Source organism: Scatophagus argus, chromosome 1 (assembly GCF_020382885.2).
Source record: "Scatophagus argus isolate fScaArg1 chromosome 1, fScaArg1.pri, whole genome shotgun sequence".
Lineage (NCBI taxonomy): Eukaryota > Metazoa > Chordata > Actinopteri > Scatophagidae > Scatophagus > Scatophagus argus.
The window spans coordinates 22,959,322-22,972,348 of record NC_058493.1 but is presented as its reverse complement, the minus strand read 5'-3'; the positions used below and the strand labels follow the sequence as shown (position 1 = coordinate 22,972,348).

The 13,027-nt window shown below is 41.3% G+C and overlaps 1 protein-coding gene across 3 annotated transcripts in view; it reads left to right on the top strand.

Annotated features, from left to right (window-relative positions):
• fbn1 (fibrillin 1) overlaps positions 1-13,027 on the top strand; it is a 67,536-nt gene that overhangs the window by 51,244 nt on the left and 3,265 nt on the right. For all 3 annotated transcript variants that reach the window (XM_046392696.1, XM_046392678.1, XM_046392687.1), the window contains 17 exons: positions 504-629; positions 758-874; positions 973-1,098; positions 1,192-1,311; positions 2,011-2,136; positions 5,929-6,081; positions 6,191-6,253; positions 6,349-6,468; positions 6,594-6,713; positions 6,811-6,933; positions 7,470-7,601; positions 8,456-8,581; positions 9,153-9,359; positions 10,219-10,344; positions 10,579-10,701; positions 11,451-11,567; positions 12,891-13,019. In XM_046392696.1, the coding sequence (XP_046248652.1) occupies positions 504-629; positions 758-874; positions 973-1,098; positions 1,192-1,311; positions 2,011-2,136; positions 5,929-6,081; positions 6,191-6,253; positions 6,349-6,468; positions 6,594-6,713; positions 6,811-6,933; positions 7,470-7,601; positions 8,456-8,581; positions 9,153-9,359; positions 10,219-10,344; positions 10,579-10,701; positions 11,451-11,567; positions 12,891-13,019 (2,154 nt within the window). The remainder of the gene's footprint in view (positions 1-503; positions 630-757; positions 875-972; positions 1,099-1,191; positions 1,312-2,010; positions 2,137-5,928; positions 6,082-6,190; positions 6,254-6,348; positions 6,469-6,593; positions 6,714-6,810; positions 6,934-7,469; positions 7,602-8,455; positions 8,582-9,152; positions 9,360-10,218; positions 10,345-10,578; positions 10,702-11,450; positions 11,568-12,890; positions 13,020-13,027) is intronic.

Here is a 13,027-nt window from a genome sequence, read left to right as displayed (position 1 = left end):
GTCAATGAAGTAATATTACGTTGTTAGTTGCTAGCAACAAATATCTAAATAGTCATTAACGTAATATTAAACTCAGTCAGTTGTGCCAAAGATTAATGACAACCTGCAGATCGCATGTTGATCCAGTTACGAGGAGTTTCACGGTGATGTCTGGGTGAAGGAGAGAACTGTCAGTCGTCTATTCTCCGGCTGTCTTAAAATGACTAGCTCAAGCGAGAACCTTGCCAATGGCAGAAGTAAAATTATGGGCTGGCAATACAATTCTATCAGGGTGTGTATTCTCGCATTTATAGGACACAGGTTTAAGAAATCAAAAAATGTACCACATTAAGCCATTACACATTTCTAGTCACTGCAGACCCTCCGCTGACCTCTTCAGGTAAAACTGTTATTTCAGTCATGACAGTAGTTTAGTCATTTGATTTATCACTTTCTTAACTTTTGCTATTTCAGTGAGTGTGTATATCTCACACAGTGTGACGATTGTTTTCCTCCTTTTTCAGACCGTAATGAATGCAGTGAGAACCCTGGTGTATGCAACCCTGGTCAGTGCATTGACACACTGGGGAGCTACCGCTGCATCTGCCCCAATGGCTTCAAAACAGCACGGGACCAGTCAATGTGTGTTGGTAAGCTGCATTAGCTCCTATCAGTCCTCATTTGTTTTTGAAACGTGCCTCTCAGCAGTGTTGCACAGCTGAGTGAGTAATGTGAGTAATGCTTGAGGTAAAACTGCGATGATGCTCTCTGGCTTCAGACGTGGACGAGTGTGAGAGACAACCCTGTGGCAATGGGACCTGCAAGAACACTGTGGGCTCCTACAACTGTCTCTGCTATCCCGGCTTTCAGAACTCACACAACAGTGACTGCATAGGTGGGTCCACCTGTGAAAGTGAGTTAGTAAAAGAGGAAAAAAAAGCAACAGGGATGTATCGTTCATATGACATATTGTGGTGTTTTTTCAATGATCAGATGTTGACGAATGTTCGACGCAGAGGGGCTTGTGTCGAAATGGGCAGTGCTTGAACACCGTGGGTACCTTCCTTTGTGTGTGCCATGATGGCTATGAGCTCACTTTGGATGGCAGACTGTGTGCAGGTAAAGAACTGCCATTTTTCATTTTTTATGTTTATCTGAGTGTAATACAGATGTGTTATGTTTTATTTCTTGTGTATCCATTTTTTTTCTCAGACATTAATGAATGCGCAGTAAATCCAGGCACGTGTGGTGCAGGAACTTGTCTGAATCTGGATGGCTCCTACAGGTGTATCTGCCCACCTGGCTACTATCTCCATGAGGAAACCTGTGAAGGTACAGCAACATAAAGCCAGTCCTTTCTGTCTTGGTCAATAAACATAAGTCAAAACTAAAGTAATAGAATCTCTGCATTACTTTCACCTGTGCAGAGAACACGTACTTAAATGCAACGTGGTCACAGAGTGTATACATACAAAAATCACAACTTAGACCAGCTCTGCTGAGATGTACAGGAAGAGAGTAAACTATTTCTACTCCTCATCCTTCTCTTCAATTGCCTTGTTGCTAAAAATCGCCCCTCTTCTCCCTTTCACATGTGGGAGTGGGCCTAAGCCAGAACACTCGGATTGTTTATACAGTGAGGCTGATGAAGAGATATTCGGCAGACTTCAACACATTCCTGCTTTGTGCTCTGTTCCTGGAAGTCGGGAGGAACGGCACCGAATTCTCAGCATCAGTAACAGCAGCAGCTGGTCATTGTGATGAGCGAACACGTGACATAGTCTCTTGTTCCAGATAATACGCCTGCATCCAACTATCCACTAGTGAAATCATTCTGTTTTATCACTTTTGGATAAACCATGACGTGCTGGTGTGACTTCATCCCTTCAGCTATGACAGCAGTTCAAGGAGGAATTAGATGTCAGTGAAGCACGGCATGGTTCTGATGTTACAAATTAGGATTGGATTTTGATGGATTAGATTTGTAAATTTGATAAGGTGGTTGATGCTATTCCTCTTTGTGTGTGTCAGATATTGATGAATGCTCCCAGTCACCCGAGATCTGTACATTTGGGACTTGCTCCAACACTGAAGGAAGCTTCACCTGCTTGTGTCCTGAAGGCTTCCAGATCTCTGCCTCCGGACGCAGATGTTTAGGTAATTATATGTGTGGGTGTGAGAGAGAGGGGGGAAAAGAGGCTATGAATCTTATGCATTAAGTTTAAAGTGCAAAGTGTAAATACCAGTGTATCTGTATAGTCTGTCTCTGAGTGCTAGTGGAGACTAAGCAGCAGTCAGTAGTGTTAGACTTTTCCTGCTCTTTCACGGTCGCACACTGAGTTCCAGCTGGTTCTGCCGCCTGTACAAGGCCAAGGGTGGCTCTGAACATATCACTTTTCCATTTCCTCACTTGTGTGTGTGTGTGTGTGGGTGTGTGTGTGTGTGTTTATGTACATGCGAGTATTTTCTGGCTGGGTGGGGGCACGCTGACTCCTCTGTTATGGAGTTCCCCCTCCAAACACTGAAGTGATGACATCATCAGTTCAGTGCAGCAGTTTACAGTTTGTATTCCACTTTTCTCTCCAGTGTCAGACGTGAGGGTTGGAGGGATAAACAGGAGGAGTTGGGTGGAGAGTGAGCAACATGGGCAGTAAAATAGATTTCTGACAAGGACAAACCCTATCCCCTTGAGGAAACCATTGTTTTTGTTTGAAATGATGATAGACACAAAGGGAATGAAGAAAAACATGATGACAGCAGTGATGAAAACCATTTATGAGTCTTTGTGTGCACTCATGCTTTTAATATTAAATATATTTCTAGTCTATACCCCTAAAACCTATAATAACCTTTTTCTATAAAGAGAAATAAGATATTAAGAATTGTTACTTTAGGTATCGGGTGAAAGAGAGCCATTGCCAACTAATAAGAGGACATATAGTAAAATGTAGTTTTTACATTATATTCTTCTTAATTCTGCACACTATAATAAATATTCAACTCTATTCATATATTTTATTCTTCCAGGAAGCCTAATAAACCTCTAACCACTCAGTTTCTCATACCTCAGTGTGTCAGAATTTCTTCCCTTTGTATTAAAACAACAATACGTAACTTTTAATGTGATTCTGGGAAAAGATAGTTGATTGTCGAGTCTCATTCACAGGTCATCAAGTACTGACCCTTTGTGGCTCGGCTCCACTCAGAGCCTTTTTGATTTTATTTTTGGCCATTTGAGAGAAATGGAAACAAGCTATGAACAGCAAACTTGTTAGCAAACAGTTGCATCCAGTATTTAATGTAAGTCAAATATTCACTCTCTTTTTAGCTCCGTGTTTTGTTTCCACCCAAGACCTGAGTGATTACGATATGTCTGTTGTCCCAATGCGTGATGGGAAGACAATGGATATGCCTACTTCAAGCGTGCTATATGAATTTGAAGCTCTCTGACGTTCCTTTGTTGGGCTAAACCATAGCTAAGCTGGTCAGATGCAAAGTGACAGAGCAGCAGACAGTCCGGTTAATAATATGTTTCTTAGCCTTCATTGACAGTAAGATGGTAGAGAAACGTGGGGCTAGACAGAGGGCGATGTACCACTGGTCCTTGGCTGGAATCATACTTTGGATATTGCAAGAGCAGTATATGGTATGTGTCTTAACCACTTGGCCCCCAGAACTCCCCAATTAATAATATGTTTTAGATTATAACGTCATAGTGGTTTTGCAGATTTTCATAATCATGACCATTTAATATCAGTCCTCACCACGAGCAGATTTGTGTCCCCACTGTCAGACCTTTGTTGGCCAAGTGTGTGATTTATTTCAAAGCTGAATTTTCTAATTAATTCTTTTTGTCTTTTGTGTTTTTTTTTTCTTCAGTATTATATTGTTTCACTGATTTAAAAAAATAAATAACATTAACATTATAGGTGACCATATCAAAACAGTTGAGCATTTGATGAATATATTTCAGTGTCACAGACAAAACGTGTGCAGATGCACATGTGCATGTACTCACACACACACACACTTGCAAAACAGCTGTGCACAGAGCACCATAAATCTATTTTGCGGAAAGCTTGACAAATCAGTTTCATGGAGGAGAGTAACATGACACTCTAAGACTTTCTCCTCAAAGCACCAGGTGTTCATATATGCAGTCCTTGCCTCTGAGCCAGGTGTGTGAGTGTGTGTGTGTATGTGCGTGTGTGTGTGATCTATGGCGGTCAGAAAGCTTATTTGTGTTGAGTTCAGTGAAGGCCAGTGCTAGCAGGAGAGCACAACCATATGCTTCTCATTACAAGTAAGTGCTTGCCTATTTGAGGAGGAACAAGAGCCTTCATAAGGGAGGGATAGAGACTGGTAAACACAGATCACTGACGAGAGATAATTAGCCAACCTCTGTCCTCACAGCAACTTAACAACTTTTAACATTCAGTTTAAAACTAAAACATTGTAAACTACAGCATTATAATGTGCTGTAATATGTTGTAGTTTTGGTCAATTTACAGTGCTCACAGGCAGGCATAACACTACACACTGTAGTCACTGTGGGCACTGCAATTTCACAATGGAGTCCTGTTTGGCCACAGAAACATGATCCTAACCTTTCATCATTCAGAACTTTTAAGTAGTTGGTATTTTGTTGTTGGGTTGAGACTGAACTTGTTTAAAACGCATCTAAATCTCTATGATGGTGGTAGTTAGATATCACTCAGACCTTAGGAAACAACAAGCAGAAGACCCAGATACAAAGAAAGAAGGAGAAGTCTTTTCTCTTTCTCTCACACAGTGTAATCTGGTATGCTCAAAGAAGAGTTTTGACTTAGCATTATTTCACAGGGAATTTAATGAATGCAAACAAAATCTTCATAGAAAAACAAATATGTATTATTTATTTACATTATTTAATGTTAAATATTAATAAAATGTCCATAAAAGCTTAAAAAAGGTAATATACAGTATAAGCTCAATATTGCAGACTTTACTAAGTTGCAGATAAAAAATCTAAACATTTCATTAGGGTCATAATTTAACTGACGTTCAATGTACATTATATAGACAGAAGTATTGGGGCATCTGACCATTACACCAACAGGGACTTTCATGACATCACGTTCTAAATACATAGACAGTTTTGAATTATAACAGCTTTCACTCTACTGGGAAGGCTTTCTGCATTTTTGCCCTTTCACATAGCATTTGTGGGTCAGTGAAGTTCTTCCATACCAAACTCATCCAACCATGTCTTTATGGAGCTTTTCTTTATTGCACTGGAGCACAGTCATGCTGGAATAGAAAAGGGCCTTCCCCAAACTGTTAACCCATAGCATTGTCCAAAATGTCTTGGTATGCTGAAACATTAAGATTTCCCTTCACTGGAAGTAAGAGGCCCAGCCCAACCATTGAAAAACAGCCCCATCAAGAGGTCTGTCTGGATACTTTTGTCTCTATAGTGTATATTCTCCTCTATCAAAACAGAAACCCTTGGTTTAAGAACATCATTTAAACCTGGGTCTTAAAGGAATAGTTTGACATGTTGCTGCTTTATGAAAGGTTTTGTGACAATTAAGTATAAAAACAGGATATAATTAATGTTTCTCGTATTTATAATTTAATTAATAAATAATATGAATCACTGCAATTTTAGATTTACAGAATCAGGTTAGTGTGTGTTTCCAGTCTAATCTAACAAGCTGTACACATAAATATGAGAGTGGAAGGAGGAAGGAAGAAGGACAAGTGGCAACTTTCAACAAGAGCACAAATAAGTTAAATAATGCCAAACTATTCTTTAAAGAGAAACTAAAAGTGGTGCATTAAACAACAAAAATGGACATATATTGTGCATTACTCCTTCCATCTCACTCTCCCTCTGATTCTTCCTCCTTCAATCTCTCTCCTTCATTTTTTTGCTACGTTTGTCCTCACTGTATGTATTAATCTTAGATATTCGCGTGAACTACTGCTATACCAAGTTTGAAAATGGTCGCTGCTTGGCTCCAAAGCCTCAGAACACCTCCAAGGAAGTGTGCTGCTGTACTGGGATGCCAGGTCAAGGCTGGGGAGACCCGTGTGAAATATGCCCTACCAAAGGAGAGGGTGAGTACACTTACCATCACGGAGACACACAGGCACACTGCACACATAGGCTGGGAGGCATGTATATTATTTAATGGTATTCATGACTTTTCTCGTCTCATGGTTTCAGAGGCGTATCCTCTTCTTTGTATCAATGAGGGATATCAACGGGGGCCAGATGATCACCCAAAAGGTATATGTGTCCTTAACACGCACTCTTCACTGTTGTGCATCTGTTATTGTCGTGGGATGTAATTCACTTGATGTTGATGGTTTTTTTTATTGCAGATGTTGATGAATGCCTCAATGACCCTTGCATCAATGGTCAGTGCATCAACACAGATGGCTCTTTCCGCTGTGAATGTCCCATGGGATACCGTCTGGACATTAGTGGAGTCAGATGTGAAGGCCAGTTTACCCACTGTTTAGTTATATTTCTTTAAGTGTCTCATTTGTCTCTGCTTTCTGCTCTCACTTATTTATTCACCCAGTAGATATGAATCTAACAATAACATGCTTAATCGTCATTGCAGACACTAATGAGTGTGACATTGGCAACCCCTGCGGAAATGGCACATGCACTAATGTCATCGGTGGCTTTGAGTGTGCCTGTGATGAGGGCTTTGAGCCCGGGCCAATGATGACCTGTGAAGGTATGTGAAATTATGTCTGCGCTCTCACTTCCATCATGCGGCCCTTGTAGTCCTGTGCTACTACTGTAACTTGTTGCCTTTTGCGCTTTTTTTCCAGACATCAATGAGTGCGCCCAGAATCCTCTACTGTGTGCCTTCCGCTGTGTTAATGTGGTGGGCTCGTATGAGTGTAAATGTCCCACAGGCTATGTGCTGCGCGAGGACAAGAGGATGTGTAAAGGTACCACAGCAAAATGACTCACTCATTGACTCAGCTTTCTCAGTCGTGGTCCATTTACTGGAAAGTGTTGGTAGAAAATAAACTAAGTACCTAATAGGGGCATGCTGGCCCCATCCATAAAGTTACATAACACGCTATCTCTCTGAGATCCTCAAGGGTTCTATGTCTCCGATGAACTTAAAACACTCTCTGGAAACTGTAACTGGTCGAGTCACTGTTTACACCTCCACTCTCTCAGATAGCTCAGGAGTCATAGCAACGGTTGTATTTGGAGGGAAGTGCGGAGACAGGAGGAACCTCTCAGTGTCTATAGCGTCACTGTTTACATTAGCGCTCCAAACAGACCACCATCCCTCCCACTACACGCCTGTTAGCACTACACAGCTCAGTGTTGGATTGTTACATTAAACTCTGGAGGGCTGCAGTGTGTGCGAGTGTCTGCATGACATCACTGGTGTAATTGCTTCACATGCATGCATGCTCATAGATTTCTTCATACTTGTCCGTCGTCTCTCAGTATACTGTCTGTTTTCCAGACCAGAATGAGTGTGAAGAAGGTGTAGATGACTGTGCCAGTAGAGGCATGACCTGCAAGAACCTGATCGGTACATTCATGTGCATCTGTTCCCCTGGATACACACGCCAGCCCAGCGGAGAGGGCTGCATGGGTAAGATTAACACAGTGTCTTACTGTAGGAAATAATGAACAGTCATTCTACTTTATGGTCTGAAGTAGAATGAAGTAAATCTATCATGATGCTCGCCTGTTATGCAACCATGAACAAAGATAGTTGTGTATTACAGAGTTAATAATCTCCCATATCCTGTCCTGGTAATTAGTGGACTTTTATTGCTGTCATACAAGGACTTGAGCCATCAAGTAATTTACCCTTGTGATACTTTGCGAACAGAAGAGTAAAGACGGTGAATCCTTCTCATGTGAGCTCTGAATATTTCTATAAAATTCTACCAATCAACAGCTTCAGGCTAAAATGTCTGGTTCCTTCTTAAAAACCCATATTTTTTTCATTTTTTACACATATTTTCCTTTTCTTTTTTTTTTTTTTTTTACGAAGTATGCTTTTTTTAAAAATCTTACCTTTGCAAAATAAGTTAAACCACAAGAAAGCCACATGAATAAAGGTATTAATTACTTTGTACTTAAAGATAATACAGTCATTTAGAGATATAACTTATGCTTGTAGGTGAGACGATGGCCATTAGCTCTGTTTCAGGTGCAGAAGTGCTTCATGTTTTCGATGTTGGTGGCGCTGTAGTGACGGAGGAAGTGGAGTGCAGTGAAAGACAATGATACCATGATGAGCCAATGGGGAAATAGGAATGTGAATTTGATAAAAGGATGCAAGAAATATTGTGTTTGTGTACACTGAGTGTGTGTGACGAGTGGTCTTCTGGTCAAACTTCCACTTTAGCTTCATTTTACTTAGTTTGACATGTAACACACAGTCTTGTTTAATACATATTAGTCTTTACACTGTTTGTGTGTGTGTGTGTGTGTTAGATCTGAATGAGTGTACAGCCAAACCAGGTATCTGTAAGAATGGTCGTTGTGAGAACACAGTGGGAAGCTACCGCTGCAGATGTGACCAAGGATTCATCGCTAACCCCACACAGACTGAATGTATTGGTACGTATGCTGGTCTCAGTTTCTACATCTTGTCAGTACTGTTCTTCTTCTTTTTTCACTGTGTGCCAATTTCAGTATTTCAGTTATTTTAGTTTAATGTCAGTTTTTATCAGTATCTATTGTGTCTTCTGCCTCTTTCATTTGGTTTACCGCACTGTTCAGAAGGGTCATCCTTTATAAATACAGACTGTAGGAAATGAACCTGTAAAGCTAACTTAACCAAAAAATGGAATAGGATGTAATACTGGGACAGCACTGCTGTCTGTTAGTGTCAAGATAGAAGCAAGGAAATCCTTTCAAAGCCTCTCTCCCCTATCTAAATATATAAACGGGATGTGCTGAAGTCGGTGAGAAAAACTCCAGGGGGATTTTGTAAACGCTGTGGTTTTTATGGCTATCTTACAGACAGTGGTGATAGAGCAGTGTGGGTTATCTATTCATGTCTGGTTCTCTAAGGCCAGGTCCTGTCTGGGTGGTTTGGTCTGCTTTCCTTAGGCCAACCTTTTTTCTTTTCTTTTTTTTTTTTTTGTCTTGCTCTCACATTTCTCTCTCTGTCTGTTCCACCCTTCAGATAACCGTGAAGGCTTCTGCTTCACTGAAGTTCTCACCACTCTGTGTCAGATGACTTCTAGTAACAGGAACCTGGTGACCAAGTCAGAGTGTTGCTGTGATGGGGGCAGAGGCTGGGGCACCAACTGTGAGCTCTGCCCCCTGCCTGGGACCACTCAGTACAAGAAGATGTGTCCTCTGGGACCTGGGTACACCACTGATGGCAGAGGTATCTTGCTGCTGAGGAGATTTGTGTTTACGTTAGATATCACCGTGGAAAAACCGAGAATCAGTGGACAGTCAGCAGCAAAATTTCTGCAGTAAATGAGTGCAGTTTTCTCTGAAAAGTATTGTTGTTTATGAGCATACTGGCATTTTTTCACGATTTAGCCCTCACACACAAGTCACAAGTAGTGTCGAATTTTGCTGACATTCAACCAGTGTTTTTTTATTGTTCTCAGTTACTTGCAGTAGAAAGTTGGATTCATCTTGAAAACCTTTCCTGGCTGGACTCTACAGCATCTAAGATTTAAAACTCACCTGCCTAATACCATGGCATTTATGAGCCATTGATTCAGTGGATCAGGCTCAGAGGACAACAAGCTAACTTTAGTGTTTCAAAAGTTTGCGTTAAAATGCCTCTGTCAGTGCCAGTCTGTGCCAACTGGGAGTGTATTGTTCATGGTGATGGATTATCATGTCTTACGTCTCCGCAAGTTAATACATATGTGTACTTGTCTGTAATCATTTGTATGGATGAAACCACTGATATGGTTCTGAAGTGGCAGGCGTTGAATTAACAGATAATGGTTGTTTGCTTATACAATCACTTTGAAACCATTGATTTTTACTTTGCCAGAAAAATCAGTTTAATATATGATACAACACTGATGCATAACTAAATGTGTAGAACAATATTTCCTTAAGATTCTACAGAACTGGGACACACAGCTGTTATTCACTATTAAAATCCAGTTCTTGGCAGATTTTTCTCTGACAGTTATTCCTGTTATTCCCACTCAGTCACTTGACTGGAAATTCACTTGTGATAAGTTTATCTGGAACTAACTTTTCTTGCTTCTGCCCAGATATTGATGAGTGCCGTGTGATGGGGAACTTGTGCAAGAATGGTCAGTGTATCAACACGTTGGGTTCCTATAGCTGCACCTGCAAACCAGGCTACACTACTGACATCAGTGGCACACTGTGTGTGGGTAAGGCTTAATTTCACCTCCAGCACTTACACTTTATGGACTGTTTTCCTCCCATTCTCATTCCTGCTGTCTAGTAAAGAGCCGAAACTACGTGGGTGGACTGCCCACACACTCCACTGAAAAATGCAGCCCGAGTCTGTCTGTCTCATCATCTCCCCTTATGGAATTTTTGGCTACAGGATCAAACTCTCTTTCCCTGTCTCTCACGCTTTCTGTCTAACCCTCTCCATCTAGATGTGGATGAGTGCATACAGGCACCAAAGCCTTGTAACTTCATCTGTAAGAACACAGAGGGAGGCTACCTCTGTTCCTGCCCCCGCGGATACATCCTTCAGGAAGATGGAAAGAGCTGCAGAGGTGGCACACACGCACACACACACACAGTAATACAGAACTGCTTAATATTGCCAGTTGTCGTCCTCACTAAACCCTGTGCCACTCAGATCACTTGGGTCCAGTGGCATGCTCCTGGATGTTGGGTGTTTGGGTGTTGCTCTTCTAGGCACCAGCAGAAGGTATTCGGCTGTGAGACAAATTTCACCCAGGGGACAATAAAGTTTGAGTTGACGTTCTTGCTTGATTTAGTTTCCAGGTTAGAGCCGCTGTAGTGCTGAGTGGGCCGGGCCCTCTGCCAGTGTTCTGCTTACTGTCCCAAGATGCATCATTTGGACTGGCGTATCAGCTCGCACGTGTTTATTCATGAACGTGTACCCTACGTCCAGAGCCTGTGACACAGTGCATCTGGCAGAGTCTCTGTTTATCAGACTTGTTTGTGAGTCCAAACAAGGCTGGACATGGTGTTCAGTTTTTTAGGGCCTCTTTCATTTTTATTTACTGTAGATTTAGCTCCCCCCTGCCCCCCGGCCTCCCCGACTACAGTCCTCTTCCATGTTTCCGGTGTCTGGTTCATTTGCAGTTCATTTGTAGGTCAGTGACTGTAGAAGGACTGGAATTTGACTCACAGTAAAGAGCAGCCCCATACATATAGTACACGTAGTGATCTGACACCACTTCAGCCGCAGTATCTTAAATGCACTATGTAAAAGTAGATTTTAGCTTTTCTGTTAAAATTATAGCTGATTTTATGTACAACTTCTCTTTTTCAGACATGGATGAGTGTTCGACCAAACAGCATAACTGTCAGTTCTTATGTGTTAACACCATCGGTGGCTTCACCTGCAAATGTCCTCCTGGCTTCACCCAGCATCACACTGCCTGCATTGGTAAATAAACACATGAAAAATACAGAAATACCACACATCCAAATATTTTGTACCTACAAGTGTACTTTATACAACTACTCTATTATAGCTTCAAATATCTGGATACAGTTAAGTCTTTCACAGTGTAGTTTCTTACAGTATCTTCCAGTCCAGCTCATAACCCCAGAAGTACCCTCTTGTTTAACCTTTACTAACTCTCATTCAGAGTTAATGGACTCCGGCTGATATCACACTGATCTTATTAGGCTCGACTGGTTTGGAGTCATGGCAGCTTAGCATTGCTTTGTTATGGAACTTTGCAATGGATCGCCATGACTACCACAGGCTTTTTTTTTCCAGACCATAAAGCAGCTCCCAAGACCTCACATCAAGTCAGAGACAGGGAACCCTCATTTTTGACTATAGGAACAACCCCCCAGCCGTTAATTTAGAAGGAAGGAAGTTGGAGAAACATGGGTGTGACATAAAACATTTGTTCGAGTCATACCTCAATAGCTACTGCTGAAGTGTAGGCCACTGAACTGAACTCAACAGTTTTCTCAACACATTGTAAATACTGTATAACCCGTGTCATTCCTTCAAATATATCCCTCAGCCTAGAGAAGTATGTTTCCACATCCAGTGTAATAATGCTTGTCTGTCACAATGACAATGAGCCTTCCTTTAAAGCAGTATGCAGTATGTTTAAAATCCATATTTTAGACTACTTAGGCAAAGTAGACCTTTCTTCTCTGCTTTTGTTGAGTGTTCAGCAAACAGAGATCTTAAGCTGTGAACACACTGGAAGACTTGTAAAATTTCAGCCGACTGTGGAAAGATCCAGGACCAGACGTTAAACAGCTCACATTTAGAGATTACAGCTTTGATCTGAGTTGCTAAACAGCTCAAAATGTCTGATTGTTTTCAGATTTTCATAGTTTCCCAACACAACACTCAAACATGTTTGTGATGTTAGAAAAAATAATCTTAACCCAAGGTTTACTTTACTACCTTTTTTCTGGGTAAGCTTGTAAATGGATGTTGACTTTAGATGATTTTGTCACAACTCCAGTGAGTGTTTGACACACTCTGATATCTTATTTACCTATTCCGGTCTGAGTGAATCAGATGGTGAGAGATTTTATTCCTTTTAATCAGTGCTGCATTCCTTTTATTCCTTATAGACTCTGAGATTAGGTGCAGCAACAGGACACGGTAACCTGCCCTATGTTTTTAAAACCGGTGTCGACCAATCTTGCAATGACGAATCAGAGTTATAAACAGCCTTTATATTATATTTTCTGTCTTACCTGTCTTTCTGAATCATCCCTCCTCTCCATGTAGACAACAATGAATGTGCATCAGACCCCAATCTGTGTGGCTCCAATGGTGTCTGCCAGAACACTCCGGGGAGCTTCAGTTGCGACTGCCAGCGGGGATTCTCACTAGATCCAAATGCGCAAACCTGTGAAGGTCTGAAA